The sequence below is a fragment of the Salvelinus fontinalis genome, chromosome 18 (assembly GCF_029448725.1).
Source record: "Salvelinus fontinalis isolate EN_2023a chromosome 18, ASM2944872v1, whole genome shotgun sequence".
Taxonomy (NCBI): Eukaryota; Metazoa; Chordata; class Actinopteri; order Salmoniformes; family Salmonidae; genus Salvelinus; species Salvelinus fontinalis.
Genome location: NC_074682.1, coordinates 40918977 through 40936563, shown reverse-complemented (window position 1 = coordinate 40936563; position 17587 = coordinate 40918977). Strand labels below are relative to the sequence as shown.

General features: G+C 43.8%; 1 protein-coding gene across 1 annotated transcript in view; it reads left to right on the top strand.

Annotated features, from left to right (window-relative positions):
- The window catches only part of LOC129815525 (zinc finger protein 385A-like), a 71324-nt gene that overhangs the window by 47363 nt on the left and 6374 nt on the right, over positions 1 to 17587 (top strand). Inside the window, exons 3-5 of the mRNA XM_055869425.1 lie at positions 2463 to 2573; positions 10696 to 10867; positions 12660 to 12983. Of these exons, the coding sequence (XP_055725400.1) occupies positions 2463 to 2573; positions 10696 to 10867; positions 12660 to 12983 (607 nt within the window). The remainder of the gene's footprint in view (positions 1 to 2462; positions 2574 to 10695; positions 10868 to 12659; positions 12984 to 17587) is intronic.

Sequence of the window (17587 nt, the reverse complement as noted above, 5' to 3'; positions counted from 1 at the left end):
CTAAAGCAACAAAACAAATACAAGATCCCACAAAACCCAAAAGGAAACTGACAACTTATATCTGATTCCCAATCAGAGACAATGATAGACAGCTGCCTCCGATTGGGAATCAAACACACCAACATAGAAACAGAAAACCTAGAATGCCCACCCTAATCACACCCTGACCTAACCAAATAGAGAAATAAAAAGGCTCTATAAGGTCAGGACGTGACACATACACATCTTCACAGATCAAACACCTTGTTGTTGGCATATATATATTATATATTATATATATATATATGTATATATATAGAGAGAGAGAGAGAGAGAGAGAGAGAGAGAGAGAGAGAGAGAGAGAGAGAGAGAGAGAGAGAGAGAGAGAGAGAGAGAGATTTGTTGGGGAACAAACAGAACTCCAGGTTAAGGCAGAGGAGAATAAATATAGACAGGAACTATTCAACCACTTACATATGGGAGAATAATTACACCTCTTGCCTGGTGTTTGGAAGTTGAAAGTGAAACTAGCCTCTAATTTTGCAGTATAAGTTCACAGTAGCAGTCAGTGATTAGAAACTGAATAAAACCTCAGTCCTTTTGGCTGCGGAGTGGAGAAACACCCAGCCTGGGTTGTGGTTACCAAGAAGAGGGGTCAGAACCCTCACAACGCTCACGAATCCTGTTTGGGGCTATTTTGTTACCACTGTAAACATCAGACGTCTGGGTTGGCTTGAGTCAGATCCACATGGTCAAAATGTCTTTCTAAAGAGCTGTGAACTATTTCAAAATGCTCCACATACTGTAAAAGCCTTGTATATTAGTCTAAGAACATGTTGCTCACATCAGATTCTAGTTGTCTACTATCATGGTCTGTTCCAATTCTAAAGGGAGTCCTCTCTACAGACAGTGTTCAGGTGATTTGTTCATACAGTTTTGAGTTTTAATGTCGCATGCAGAAGTACAGTGAAATGCCTTTCTGGCAAACTCAAAACCCAACAATGTAATAATAAATAATAATGTATTACTAGGAAAAGAAACACGAGAAATAAGAAGAAATATGCAGAACACAATAAGTAAGTAAGCATACTACATACAGGGTCAGTTCCAAAACCATATTTACAATATACAGGGATCCTGTGTGATGGATGGAGGTAGATATGATGGAGGTAGATATGTATAGGGGTAAGGTGACTAGGCAACAGGATATAAGATAAACAGAGTAGTAGCACCTTGTATGTGAGTGGGAGTGTGTGTGTGTGTGTAGCGTCAGTATAAATGTATGTGCATATTATGTGTGAGTGAGCAGATGATAAAGGGAGTGTGTGTGAGAGACAGTGCAAAAATACAAATAAAAGGTCAATAAAGATACAAGGTTAACTCAGACAGTCTGTGTAGCTATTTTGTTAGCTATTTATCAGTCGTATTGCTTGGGGATAGTTCAAGACCCTGTTGGTGCCAGACTTGATGCACCGGTACCGCTTGCCATGCGGAAGCAGAGAGAATAGACTATGGCTTGTGTGGTTGGAGTCTTTAACAATTTTCCGGGCCTTTTCCGGGCCTTCCCTTCCTACCACAGTGATGTAATGGGCTGTCCGCACCACCCTCTACAGGGCCATGTAATCGAGGGCTGTCCTATTGCCATACCAGGCATTGATGCAGCCAGTCAATATGCTATCAATGGTACAGCGGTAGAACTTTTTGAGGATTTTTCAACCTCTTGGGAGGGGGAGAGTTTGTTTGGACCATTTGAAGTCTTTAGTGATTTGGACACAGAGGAACTTGAAGCTAACATGATCTTTATGAATTATGAAGCCTTTATTTGATTTATGTGTTTTTTATTATAATATAAATTATTAAAAATTCACAAGTGACATTAGCTGATGAAGATTATGTCATAGAACAACCTGTATAAGCTCTCCTAAGTCTGTGTGTACCACATACCTTATTTTTGGCGTTTATCCTAAAACCCTACAAAAACGCCATTCATTTTCCTCATAGGCTTTGTCGAACGAACGATGACAGAATTAGTACCTACAAAAAGACCCCATTACTATTTCTCTCTATAGGAGACCATTTTAACTTCTTAGTCATACAGTTTCCTTGATCCTCCTGCTATACTGTTGGATGGAGTCTGTAATCAGGGCCCTCTAACCCCACTATCAAAAAGCATTTGAACAGCACCCAAGGCACAGACAGCTCTGGCAGCTGCTGATGAAAAAAACACTCTCCTGTCGTCATCAATCAGGGTTCTCTTCCCTTCTATAACTCTCTCTCCTTTTCTCTCACTCACTCTCCACCTCTCTCTCTCTCATCTCTCCCTCCTCCCCTTCACTACCTCCCTCCCACTGGTAGGGGCCTTTTTCAAAACGTTTCATTAACTCTGCTACCACCACCATGGCACAATGACCTATGTCTCTGCTCCCCTACTCAGAGTACTTCAATTATCTATCTAACCTGCTCTCTGCCCCCTCCCCCTCCAGATGGACCCGGTACAGAAGGCGGTGATGAACCACACCTTCGGCCCCCCCATGATGAAGATCAAACGACCCATCATCTCCTGCAATGTCTGCCAGATCCGCTTCAACTCAGAAGTAAGGCAGTAAGGCACTATCCATCCATCCACCCATGCATCCACCCATGCACCCACCCATGCATCCACCATCCACACATTCATCCAGGCATCCATCAATCCACATTCATCCAGGCATCCATCTAAGTATTCCACACATCTATCTATGCACTACATCATGACCTGACCTAAATGTCAGGTTGACTGGACTGCTGGAGCAGGTGTCAGGTGAGAACTGTGTCTACGATTCCTCGGCTCCACTTTTCCCCTTGGGGCAGCCCTGCTTAGCTTACATTACCGTCTCTCTGTTTGACACCATTTCATTGGCACTTCCCAGAAAGGAGTTAATATCATGCAACTGTGCTCTGGCGGGCTGTGGGGACAAAGTATAGTAGAGGGGGCTGGATGGCTAGGGGACTAAAATACAGGGGGCTTGGGGGCTAGGGTACTAATGTACAGGGGGCTGGGAGACTAAAATACAGGGGGCTGTAAGACTAGAGAACAGGGGGCTAGGGGACTAGGGGATTAAAGTACAGGTGGCTTGGGGACTAGGGGATTAAAGTACAGGTGGCTTGGGGGCTAGGGGACTAGAGAACAGGGGTCTAGGGGACTAGGGAGCAGGGGACTAGGGGACTAAATAATAGGGGACTAGGGAACTAGAGTACATGGGACTTGGGGACTAGAAAACAGGGGACTAGGGGACTAGAGAACAGGGGATTAGGGGACTAGAGAACAGGGGACTAGGGAAATAGAGCATAGGGGACTAGAGAACAGGGGACTAGGGCACTATAGAACAGGGGACTAGGGGACTAAATAATAGGGGACTAGGGAACTAGAGTACATGGGACTTGGGGACTAGAGAACAGGGGACTAGGGAACTAGAGAACAGAGGACTAGGGGACTAGAGGACAGGGGACTAGGGGACTAGAGAACAGGGGACTAGGGGACTGGAGAACAGGGGACTATGGGACTATAGAACAGGGGACTAGGGGACTAGAGCAAAGGGGACTAGGGGACTAGAGAACATGGGACTAGGGGACTAGAGAACAGGGGACTAGGGGACTAAAGAACAGGGGACTAGGGGACTAGAGAAGAGGGGACTAGGGGACTAGAGAACAGGGGACTAGGGGACTAAAGAACAAGGGACTAGGGAACTAGAGAACAGGGGACTAGGGGACTAAAGAACAGGGGACTAGGGGACTAAAGAACAGGGGACTAGGGGACTAGAGCACAGGGGGTTGGGGTTCTGAGATGTTGAGGTTGGATTGAGTGTTTAAGTCTGTCGGGATGTCTTAAAAGGAAACACACTAGAATGACTGATGGCCAAGTGCTTATGATATATCAGCAGCAAGCAATAGGACGACCACCAACTGCTTTTATTTCTAGAATGCATCATGGGGATAGTTGTGATAGAGGGATTGTGAGGGGTCAGCGAGGATGAATGTGACAGAACAAAAAACTGACTTGATCTGGTCATTGGGTGAAATTTGAGAAAGTAGTGAATGCTGACAAAGCACATTCCAGCATGTCAGTCTTCGTACAGAGCACCAAAAAGAGGATGACTGAGGCAGTATAACTAAAGAATGAACAGAATGAACAGAAGAGGTGGTTTAAGTGTTCACATACACTACCGGTCAAAAGTTTTAGAACACCTACTAATTCAAGGGTTTTTCTTTATTTGTACTATTTTCAACATTGTAGAATAATAGTGAAGACATCAACAATGTTGAATAACAAATACATCCCTTGTGAGATTATTCAGAGTGGTTTGTTCCATCGGCATGTACAAGTGATTAGGATCTTGGATGGTGCTGCACACATTCCAGTAGAGAGAGTGGGGGTCTAACAGCTGATAGGAGCTTATGACACTGACTGCCTTCTGAAACATACAATCATACAGACAGAAGCCCCCAGCTCTGTGCACATCATTAAATGTGAAATAAGCACATAAACCAATGCTCAGTTTGATTGCATGTCTTTATGTGTATTTTGTATTTTATTAGGATCCCCATTAGCTGTTGCAAAAGCAGCAGCTACTCTTCCTGGTGTCCACACAAAACATGAAACATTACATAATACAGAACATTAATAGACAAGAACAGCTCAAGGACAGAACTACATTCATTTTAAAGAAGGCACACGTAGTCTACATATCAATACATAAACACAAACTATCTAAGTCAAGTAGGAGAGGTGTTGTGCCGTGAGGAGTTGCTTTATCTGTTTTTTGAAACCAGGTTTGCTGTTAATTTCAGCAATATGAGATGGAACGGAGTTCCATGCAATAATGGCTCTATATAATACTGTATGCTTTCTTGAATTTGTTCTGGATTTGGGGACTGTGAAAAGACCCTTGGTAGCATATCTGGTGGGATACGTGTGTGTGTCAGAGCTGTGTGTAAGTTGACTATGCAAACAATTTGGGATTTTCAACACATTAATGTTTCTTATAAAAAGAAGAAACATTAATTTGTTGAAAATCTCAAATATTGTACTGTGTCGCGTACTATCATTAAATGAAGACTTTTAGTTTTTATCAAAGATTCTCTGTAATTAGTATTACGCGATTAAACTGGTTAATCATGTAACTGTTATTAACTAGGAAGTCGAGGCACCAAGGAAAATATTCAGATATTATAACAAAGTTAAAGAAAGAAATATAACTTTTCAGATATTTTATATCTGATCAATTAGTCTTCGAATTAATGAAATATTTACTTTACCTCACGTTAGTTTCATTCCAAACGTCGTAAATTGTTATCTGCACGATTCCAGTCTTCACTATGAGTCATCCATACATCAATTGTCTTAAATAATTTATTTACTAACTAAGTAATTCACAGAAATGCATAAACAAACAGTTGATAGTTACAAGGAAATGATAACGGAGTTTCCCTAGTGGGCTAAACCGGCATGGCGGCTTGTTGTACAAAAGGGAAGTGGGGGTCGACTGAGATAAGACAACACACAGTTGATAATTATAACAATTTAAATGCTAATCCTTTGCACATGAACGCTCACTCATTCGGGAACAATTGCAATCAATATATATATTTACGCTCAGTGTGTCATCGGGATCTCAGAAAGTTAGTTTCTGTTGGAGAGTTTCCGTCTTCTCTCTTTCTCTCTCTCTCTGTCATGGTTAGAATGGATAGTTCAGAGTGACATTCATTCATGTCGTTATGGATAGACGTTTCGGTGGTTGTCGTTCTTTACGTTCAATGAGACCGAATTCCTAGCTGCAGACTAGTAATTAATATCAAAGACTTGTTCTTATTCTGTCGGTATCGATAGTCTAAGAGTTTTAACACGTGGGATGGTTAAAAGATTCAGCAATCATCTCAAACCTAGGCCCTCTCTTTATCGAGGTAAGCTGGTCTGCAACCTTTGTCCTCTCGTGATTGAGAGAAAACATGGTCTGGTGAGAAATTCTCAAGGTGGGGGTTTTATTCAGGAGTTGCAGAAAAGGGCCTGTCCCAGGATGCCAGACCCTAACTGGGCTCATGGGCGGTCCTCTGATTTAGTTAAACTCAAAAGGGAATTGGAGTTTCCTTCATTAAACAGTCCAAAATCACATTACAGAATCTGAGGCTATTATGGTAATGTGGCCGCACCGTCTCCCATGACTTTTATAAACTTGTACCAAACGGACCAGTTCGTAGCTGGATTCTTCCCCGATCTTTTATACCTTCTCCGGAACATAAATGTTGTTCGGACCTCAGTTCTGTGAGGTGGAAGAAATTCCTTTGTTCTCTATGAAACTTCACTCTGTCTCTATACTCTGGCCATGAGGAGATCATCTCCTCCCGGAATTTACGACCTCTCTGACCACAGCAGCCTAGTTGTAGGAGGCAGGGAGAGGGGGATGGGGCTTGCTGTACCCAAACCAGGGCAACGTCATGACAAATGTAACCACATACAACTGTTGTCTCTACATTATTTCCTCTGTATATGATCCTCTCTCCTTGCTGCTGTGTGTATTAGAACACAAACTCACCTGTAAACATAAACATATACGGCCGGATTATACAACCCCTCCCCCTCCCCTACACAGATGGGAGCGTTTTATCACCAGTAAGATGTGGTAAGACCTGTTTTCCTGTCATAGACTGCATTGAGTATAACAATTTCACTGTAGCATGCTTAGGCAATTTGCTTCATAATGTGTACTACGTGTATTCAACATTATTGTTGTGTAATATTAAATGTTTTTGTAGTGCTTCACAATGGGTATAGAAAGTACAGGCCAGGGTACATTGGACCAGCTTGAGTGATGGGTATATCCCTTAAACATACAGTAAAAGTCTCTTTGCTCAGGGGAAATGCAGTTTCACCTCCAAGCCAGACACAAGTTTGACACACGATCCTGGCTAAAAGATTTGACACATGCCAATGAATAAAGCACTAAATACTTTTCGGGAAAGGGCGGTGGAAACATAGACAGGGGAGCGTCTGAAACGCCATAACAGCTGCATCTATCTACCCTCTCTAATCCACTCTCCTGGACCCCATGTTCTCACATTCTGTAGTACACACTCAAATCAAATCCAATGTCATTTGTCACATGTGCCAAATACAACAGGTGTAGACTTAACTGAGAAATGATAATAAAAAGAAAAATAGTAACACAAGGAATAAAATACACAAGAATAAATCAATATACAGAGAGTACCAGTACCAGATCAATGTGCAGAGGTACGAGGTATTTGACTAGGCATCAGGATAGATAGTAATAGCAAATGAGTGTAAAAGTGTGTGTGTTTGTGTTGTCGGTATGCGTGTGTGTGTGTTATGTGTGTGTGTGCATATCTAGTGTACAGTATGTGAATGTGGATGGATTTTTTGTGTGAGTGTCAGTGTAGTGTGTGTGTGAGTGTGTATATATAGTGAGTGTGCATAGAGTCAGTGTAAGATAGGGTCAGTGCAGATAATCAGGGTAACCACTTAATGAACTATTTAGCAGTCTTATGGCTTGGGGGTCCAAGAGCCAATGCTCCGGTATTGTTTGCCGGACAGTAGCAGAGTGAACAGTCTACGGTTTGGGTGGCTGGAGTTTTTGGCAATTTTTCGGCTATCCTTGCCTGATATAGAGGTCGTGGATGGTAGGGAGCTCGGCCCCAGTGATGTACTGGGCTGTCCGCACCACCCCCTGTGGCGCTTTGTGGTCGAGGGTTTGCTGTATGGTCAGGTGTCACTGTCGTCAACCCTGTGTGTGGGTGTGTGAGTGTCGTCTGTCCGTCTGTGCCTGTATTTAGCAGCGTAGAATAGTGTACTGCGTGTGGTGTGTATGTGTGTGTTCAACTTCCACTGTTGTAAAAATCGACTGGACCCTTGGCCACCTGTTTGGCCTTCACTCCCTTTATGCATCATCATCAGTACAGTCAGTGTGTGTGAGAATGTCCTGATCTCCATCTGCTCTACCAGTCCAGTGCTCAGTAATCTGAGAGGGGAAGTCAGGCTGTGAGCTCAGAGCACAATGGACGTTCTCTAATAATGAAAGAATAGTCTGCTCACAGTATACAGCCAAGGATCTGTTATTGCAGCACTACTGCATTTCAGAAGCACAGTTAGAGACACTATTATATAATACTTTCCACACGTTTCTAATGTTATACCCCAGCCAGCATACATTGTCTTTCCTGCTATAAACAGTAAGATATTTTGATATAAATATTCAAAATAAAGTCCCGGCAGCACTCTCACTGAATTGTGTTTTCTGTCAGTCAACAATGGCTAATCCATGGATTAAACTTCATCATCTGCTAAACCAGAGACAATTAAAGACTGAAGCTGAACCAAACCAAAATATCCGGATTGATTCATATAAACTCAGAAGCAAACCTATCACACTGCCAGTCTGCCACCAGTAATGTACTGTATACGGCCACATGGGGTGATTATGAAATTGCAATTCATTCCAAGCAGCCACCAGCCATACAGGACAGGCTGTCAGAGCTCAGCCCAGCTCTCTATGCTGCAACACCGACGTCACATGCCTCTTTATTGTGCTGCATTGGCTATCATTACCACTGCAGCACCACAAAGCTGGACACCTCTCTCTCTCTCTCTCTCTCTCTCTCTCAATCAATCAATCAATGTCAATGTCAATGTCAGTCCCTAAGATAGATCCTGCTTCCTTTTCCTTTGTTCCGCCTCTTCTTCATACATGTTGATGTCTCTCGATCTCTTTCTCTCTTTCTGGTGTACTTCCTGTGTCCCCTTCTCTTCTGCATTTCCCTCGTCCTCCCTCTCCTCTCCCACCCCCTCTCTCCTCCATTGTGTTGCCTGTCGGCTGTACAGTAGATTTGGCTGCTAGACCAGTTCTCTCTGGTTCCTCTGCCTTTGTCACTTCATAGATTAAACATCAATGCCGGAACCTGCTCAGAGAGAAAAGGATCACATTTTCATATCCACTTTTCATAACACTTCTTAACCCATTCCAAACATCATGTCCTCCTCTTTTATAACTCTTCAGTTCTACACTAAAGATCTCTCTTTCCTCCTTCCTTCTAATCTCTTTCTAGACTTCCTCTGCTCTATCCCCTCTTCCTGTCTCCCTGTCCATCGCCCCTCTCTGTTGTCAACTCTGTTCAGTTGTAATTGATTGTTGAATTTCATTAATCCCCCAAGACCAAAACACTGAAGGTCAGGACAGAGCTTCAAAACCAAAGCTTTCCTCCATCGAGAGAGAGAAGAGGAGATGAGAGAGAGAGACAGAAGGGGGGTTACAAGCTGAAATAGTGAAAGTAGAGTGGAAGAGAAGTGAGAGAGAGGCAATTACTTTTCTCTGTAAGTCTGTCTCTTTGGAGAACATAACTGTTGCTGAGTGGGTTACCCCTCCTCCTTCATGTCTAATCTGGGGCTATATGTGTACCTCTGTCATCGGCAATTACTGCCTGGGGTTTAGGGATGCATCCCTGACACGTCCCAGTAGCCTCCTCACCTCGTTGATGCCCCCCTCACTCCCTCGCTGCTGCCAAGCCCCAGCTCTCTTTGTAGCTATGTAGCTGCCTACAGTACACACAGCCTCCATTGGTGACACTCTGGCCACTCGCATTCCTTATTCCTCCTTGAGCAGCAGTAGTCTAGTTGCAGCTGTCAGTGTTTCCTCACACCTCTGGGTCTATTTTAGATAATCCCATTCTCACCACTCGATAATCATCACAGGCTCAGTTCAGTAATTAGTAATTTACAGCAGAGGACCCACCAGAACATTCTATAATGCTCCTCTGTAAAGACAGACTAGAGGTGTCCTGTTCATTATAGCACTATATAGGGTCTGGAGTATTCTAGAACGCTTAAAGAATGATTACTGCTGACCTACTGTTTGTACACTCAGTGTAGTTCTCACATTGACAACACACCACAGAGAGTGTGTGCTCCTCAGATGCTGTATTTTGTGCTATTTTGTGTTGAACAAGGATAGTTATAAAGTCACTACAGTCCCTGGTTCGAATCCAGGCTGTATCACATCCGGCCGTGATTGGGAGTCCCATAGGGCGGCGCACAATTGTCCCAGCGTCGTTCAGGTTTGGCCGGGGTAGGCCGCCATTGTAAATAAGAATTTGTTCCTAACTGACTTGCCTTGTTCAATAAAGGTTCAATTATATATATTTTTAAATAAAACCCACCCCTGCGCAGACATTGGGGATCTCAGTGATAAATTAATCAGAGATGCATAATTGATCTACTGAACTGCTGAAGAGTGCTCCAGCCAGTCAGCCAGCCAGCCACAGGAACAGGCAGGTACAGAGCAGGGACAGCACAGGGCTCATATGACAGCCTAAAGCCATCTGCTGAGAGATGTCCAGTCAACACTATGGCTAGAGTTTACTCCACTGACCTCACTGGGTCTCAAACAGGCCTGTGGATGATAGATACTGTACTAAACAGGAAAACAGGACACAACCGTAGTGTGAAAATAAAACAGCCAGGGTGTGTGTGGTGTCCCATGGCCATGCTAAGGCTGCTATTGGGGTGAGTGAATTATCATCTGCTAAAGATTGGGTATATTTTTTTTCTTTCTGGATATACGCAGATATCAGATAAGCATGGCGCTCAGAAGTGTGTGAATAATAATACCCATGTGGATTATGATGTGACATATCATGTCATGCCCTCTCCTCCCCATGTTCTTTTCTCAGAGTCAGGCAGAGGCCCACTATAAAGGGAACCGCCACGCTCGGAGGGTAAAAGGCATTGAGACCTCCAAGACTCGCCCCCAGGAGGGTGACAAGCTGCCCACTCTCCCCAACGCCGCCCCCTCTCCACCAGGCCCCTCACCATCCAGCCCAGGCCCTGACCCTAGCAAACAGGGTAAGCACCACCTGTGCTCGACACCGCACACACACACACATGCTGAACCCACACAAAGATATAACCTAAACACACACACATGCTGAACCCACACAGAGATATAACCTAAACACACACACATGCTGAACCCACACAAAGATATAACCTAAACACACACACATGCTGAACCCACACAGAGATATAACCTAAACACACACACATGCTGAACCCACACAGAGATATAACCTAAACACACACACATGCTGAACCCACACAGAGATATAACCTAAACACACACACATGCTGAACCCACACAGAGATATAACCTAAACACACACACATGCTGAACCCACACAGAGATATAACCTAAACACACACAAATCACTGAATTTAATCATGGCAAGGCAACTGGAAACATGACCGAATACAAACAGTGTAGTTATTCCCTCCGCAAGGCAATCAAACAAGCTAAGCGTCAGTATAGAGATAAAGTAGAGTCGCAATTCAACGGCTCAAAAATGAGACACGTGGCAGGTTCTAAAGTCAATCACGGATTACAAAAAGAAAACCAGCCCCGTCGCGGACATTGACGACTTTCTCCCAGACAAATTAAACAACGTCCATGCGCGCTTTGAGGACAATACAGTGCCACGACACGTCCATCTAGCAAAGACTGTGGGCTCTCCTCCGTGGCCGATGTGAATAAAACATTTAAACGTGCTAACCCTCACAAGGCTGCCGGCCCAGATGGCATCCCTAGCCGCGTCCTCAGAGCATGCGCAAACAAGCTGGCTGGTGTGTTTACAGACATATTCAATCAACCCCTATCCCAGTCTGCTGTCCCCTATTGCTTCAAGGTGTCCACCATTGTTCCTGTTCCCACGAAAGCAAAAGTAACTGAACTAAATGACTATCGCCCCGTAGCACTCACTTCATGCTGAACCACACAGAGATATAACCTTAACACGCACACGTTTCAGTCTGTGTGTGTGTAAAGTTCAGCTGTTTAGTCAGAGATCAGGAGTGAAACAGAACAGTCATACAGAGGGATGTCTGCTAAGAGACGCCTCTGTCAGCACAAGAATCAGAATGACAAGAATTAGAATGACAAGAATCAGCTTCCCAGGCATCCGTCACTGGGATTGGCCAGCAGAGGAGAGGAGGGTGGTGGGGTGGGAGGGAGGGCTGTCATCAGATTGTGGGGGGGGGGGGGGGCGTAGGCAACACATAGAGCTTCCCCTGACACATACTGTCACACAAGAAAGACTGGGAGAGAAAAAGCTGCCAGATTTGATTGTGTCTGTGGTTAAATACTATCTAGTATGAAGGCTCTACTGACTCTCAAAACTTGTATTTTGTTTATCTCTTGGTTCAATTGGCAGGCCAGATGACCCTGTGCTACATACAGTGGTTAACCTACAGTAAAATTAAGATTACTGTGCTGTTCTACTGACCCTCCTTCCACCCTCTCCAACCTGAATTACCTGACATGACCCAGGTATTCCCCCTACCCTGACTCACTCCAGATGGGGGAGACAGATGTGTGGCCCTCTGAGGCAGAGTTTTGACCCTGTAGGTTCAGACATAGTACTGTACTAGTGCCGCAGCATCATCATCATCATAATATTATCTGGTGTGCTCTACACGTAAGTGATAATGCCCGAGAATCCGGTGTTTGTGGATATATTGGCAAGGGTGTTGTTAGGCCCGAGACAAAGAAACGTTTTTTAACCAATCAGCATTCAGGATTAGAACCACCCGTTGTATAAAATATGGTAGAAAACGTTCTATTTCCTATCTGTTCTCTTCACAGATGACGTCCAGTCCCGCCCACATTCAAACGGCTCAGACATGACACCCAGCCCCATCCCCATGTCGGTCCAAGACACCCCCCTGCTCCCTGTGTGTCCATCCCTGCCCCCTTTGAGTACACCTATGCCCACCACCTCCATCCCCTCCCTGGCCCTTTGTGCCCCACAGGTGGACACCCCCATGGCGTGCCCCCCTGACACCCTGTCCCCAGCCCCCAGCCTCTTTTCAGGGGAGTCTGAGGAGGACAAGGCCAAAAAGCTGCTCTACTGCTCACTGTGCAAAGTGGCCGTCAACTCCCTCTCTCAGCTAGAGGCGCACAACAAAGGTAAGGCTCCTTCCAAAGACAGAACTAATAACGCGATGTGTAATGAAGTCTATTGTCATTGAGCATTCCGGCCTAGATAGATATTGCCTTCTCAGCAGCCTCAAAATTAGCCACACAAAGTGATGCTTGAGCTTTTACAAACACAACATTTTATGTGTTCTCCTTCACACCCTGATCTCTGATATCGACTCATGGGATACCACTGTCACACACAAGGGACAATACTACACACAGTGGCATAACTGATTAAATATATTTTCTTCCACTCAAGGATTTATGAATACACTGCAAACCACAGCTAAGGCATTGCGGTTGAATAACTTCACAAGGCCAAATATTGCAATACTAAGCCAGGGCTTCTGATGCACACACAGAACCTAAGTCACACTCTCAGGGAAGAAGAGTAAACAATTAATATTTCAGTGTGTTCAAGGCTAGATTAACCAGCTCAACTGACAGAAGAACAGCTTGGCTTTCATCCACCACATAGAGAGACAGGACAGTACTTCCATGTGTCTGGTTCCTTTTAACAATCAGATTGTTTTCTTTTAGTTACAATATGACATTTTAGTATATGCTGTTATCCAGAGTGAATTCCAGTTGTGAATTTATACATTTTCATTCCTTCTGGTCCCCCACGGGAATCGAACCCACATCCCTGGCATGGTAAGTGGCATGCGCTGCCAACTGAGCCACATGGGACTACCAGTTATGTTTGTGTTTCCTAAAGCCATCCCTCCAAAACATACACACCTGGAGGTAATTACATATACATAGTTACTGACATCCATGATTACAAACTGACAGGTTACCAGAATATTGCTGTTATTTTTAATGATTCACAGTGCATAAAATATTATGTATACGTAGTCAAATAACTACTTACACACATAGCCATTTGGGCTTGTCCACAGTTATGTACACACACTAAGGAGATTCCACATTTGTGAGGGCCTGATTTAAAATATACACGTGTGTTGTTGAGCTACAAACAGTATCCAAGCAACTGTACAGGGCATGAGTAAATAGTTTTGGTATTTAAAGAAAACAGTCTGGAAATGGTTTTGAGAATGGTCAATGAACTTAGGCCATGGAGTGAGCTGCCAGAGTTGGGCTTATAAAAAGAAAAGGCATGTGTGCTTGTAAAGAGGGACCAATCAGGAAAGGAAACACTATAGCAGAGAGGAGATGAGAGTGGGTGAGAAGAAGTACATACAGGTAACTGCCAAAATAAGGAAACACCAACATTTAAAAAAAAAATATTTCATCTTTATTTAACCAGGTAGGCTAGTTGAGAACAAGTTCTCATTTACAAATGTGACCTGGCCAAGATAAAGCAAAGCAGTGCAACACAAACAACAACACAGAGTTACACATGGAATAAGCAAACATACAGTCAAAAATAAAATAGAAAAAGTCTATATACAGTGTGTGCAAATGAGGTAGAATAAGGGCAATAAATAGGCCATAGTGGCGAAATAATTACAATATAGCGTGCATATAGTGTGCAAGTAGAAATACTGGGGTGCAAAGGAGCAAAATATATAACAGAGGCCTCCCGGGTGGCGCAGTGGTCTAGAGTCTCTGGGTTCGCGCCCAGGCTCTGTCGCAGCCGGCCGCGACCGGGAGGTCCGTGGGGCGATGCACAATTGGCCTAGCGTCGTCCGGGTTAGGGAGGGTTTGGCCGGTAGGGATATCCTTGTCTCATCGCGCTCTAGCGACTCCTGTGGCGGGCCGGGCGCAGTGCGCGCTAACCAAGGGGGCCAGGTGCACGGTGTTTCCTCCGACACATTAGTGCGGCTGGCTTCCGGGTTGGAGGCGCGCTGTGTTAAGAAGCAGTGCGGCTTGGTTGGGTTGTGCTTCGGAGGACGCATGGCTTTCGACCGTCGTCTCTCCCGAGCCCGTACGGGAGTTGTAGCGATGAGACAAGATACTAATTACTAGCGATTGGATACCATGAATATTGGGGAGAAAAGGGGGTAAAATTAAAAATAAAAAATGTAAAAAATATATATATAACAGTATGGGGATGAAGTAGTTGGATGGGCTATATATAGATGTGCTATGTACAGGTGCAGTGATCTGTGAGCTGCTCTGACAGCTGGTGCTTAAAGCTAGTGAGGGAGATATGAGTCTGCTGCCAATCAGTGATTTTTGCAGTTTGTTCCAATCATTGGCAGCAGAGAACTGGAACGAAAAGCGGCCAAAGGAGGAATTGGCTTTGGGGGTGACGAGTGAAATATACCTGCTGGAGCGTGTGCTACGGGTGGGTGCTTCTATGGTGACCAGTGAGCTGAGATAAGGTGGGGCTTTACCTAGCATAGACTTATAGATGACCTGGAGCCAGTGGGTTTGGCAACGAATATAATGCGAGGGCCAGCCAACGAGAGCATACAAGTTGCAGTGGTGGGTAGTATATGGTGCTTTGGTGACAAAACATAAAGTGTCTTAATAGGGCATTGGGCCACCACGAGCCAGAACATCATCAATGCGCCTTGGCATAGATTCTGGAACTTCTGGAAGTGTGGAACTCTACTGGAGGGATGCGACACCATTCTTCTATTAGAAATTCCATAATTTGGGGTTTTGTTGATGGTGGTGGAAAAAGCTGTCTCAGGAGACAAAATCTCCCATATTGTACTGCAAGTGTTGAATTGGGTTGAGATCTGGTGACTGAGACACTCACACACGCACACAAGCACACGCACACACACATATACACACACACCCTTTAAAACTTCTTCGGGATCGGTGTCGCTTCCACGGGATGGTTGAGCTAACGTAGTCTAATGCAATTAGCATGAGAGTGTAAGTAACAAGTAAATTACCCAGGACATAGACATAGCTGATATTGGCAGAGTCTTAAATTCTTGTTAATCTAACCCCGCTGTCCAATTTACAGTAGCTATTACAGTGAAAGAATACCATGCTATTGTTTGTTTGAGGAGAGTGCACAATTTTGAAAATGAAAAGTTATTAATAAACAAATTAGGCACATTTGAACAGAAATGCAATGGTTCATTGGATCAGTCTAAAACGTTGCACATACACTGATGCCATCTAGTGGCCAAAATCTGGGCTGGAATAATACATCATGGCCTTTCTCTTGCATTTCAAAGATGGTACAAAAAAATACAAAAGAATGGTTGTTTTTTTCTTTGTATCATCTTTTACCAGATCTATTGTGTTATATTCTACTACATTACTTTCACATTTCCATAAACGTCAAAGTGTTTCTTTTCAAATGGCACCAAGAATATGCATATCCTTGCTTCAGGGCCTGAGCTATAGATTTGAGTATGACATTTTAGGCGAAAATTGAAAAAAGGGGCTAATCCTTAACCTCATGCTCCTTTGAGACCCCGCTTTCAAAGTCACTGAGATCTCTTCTTCTAGCCATGGTAGCCAAAATAATAGGCAACTGGGCATTTTTATTCATGACCCTAAGCATGATGGCATGTTAATTACTTAGTACACTCAGGAACCACACCTGTATGGAAGCACCAAGCACCTGCTTTCAATATACTTTGTAAACCTCATTTACTCAAGTGTTTCCTTTATTTTGGCAGTTACCTCTAATGTACAGTATATACCAGACCAGGGATGGGAAACTTTGATGGGGTGGGGGCCACCAAAAATGTTAACTCATCATGTGGGGCTCAGTCTGCTTACCCACATCCATACTCACACATGTAGTCAGAGCCGGCCCTAGCCTTTTGGGGGCCCTAAGCTAAATTTGGTTTCGCCAGTTGCCCATCCCTGTACTAGACTGAGAAAGGAGAGAAGGAAATGTTCCTTTAAAAAAGAGCCAAAAGAAGAGGTGAACAGGGACTGAGTGTGAACAAGAGAAATAGGAGATAATGGTTCTGTACTACATGACAAGACAAGAACAGAGCAGGAGATAGGTTACCAAAACTGCTGAATAGCCTAATCCTGAAAATGTTTGGCTGTGCTCTCTAGTGGCTAGTCAATGTCACCACACTTTCTGACTCAATATACTGCTTTGGCCTACTAACCGTTCTATGCTCAATTAGCCTACAATGTGATATAGTCCACCATATTCTTCTGAGGGCTAGGTTAATTACAATGATAGCCACAAACAAATGATCATTTAAGGAACCTACTAATACAAAAATATCCAAACGCGTACTGTACCTTGCTTCTGGGTGACCGAGTGCGGCCTGTGTCGGCGGCTGTGATGAAAGAAATACTGCAAATAATTTTGTAAACACAAAAACAATACTTTATTTATTCATCCGAGGAAGACAATATCTTCTGCTGGGTATGCAGCTAGAAAGTCTTGCCTTGGGAGACTCATTTCCATTGACGCACGGAGCAGCATATGGATGTGTAGGGTACGCAAAATCGAATTTACGGTGCAAAATAATTCAATTGTTTAAACAAAAGTCACAATGGCCTATTCCATATTACAATTATAAAGTTCTGTAATTTCTTAATAGTACAAAAAATACATAAAATATCAACGTTTTGAAATGAACAAGAACATCATGAAATGTAGAAGTACATTACACTCCACAGAGAAAATGTAATCAAGGAGTTATCAGGCCTAGTTTTATCAATGAGGTATGAACTTACAAAATTTA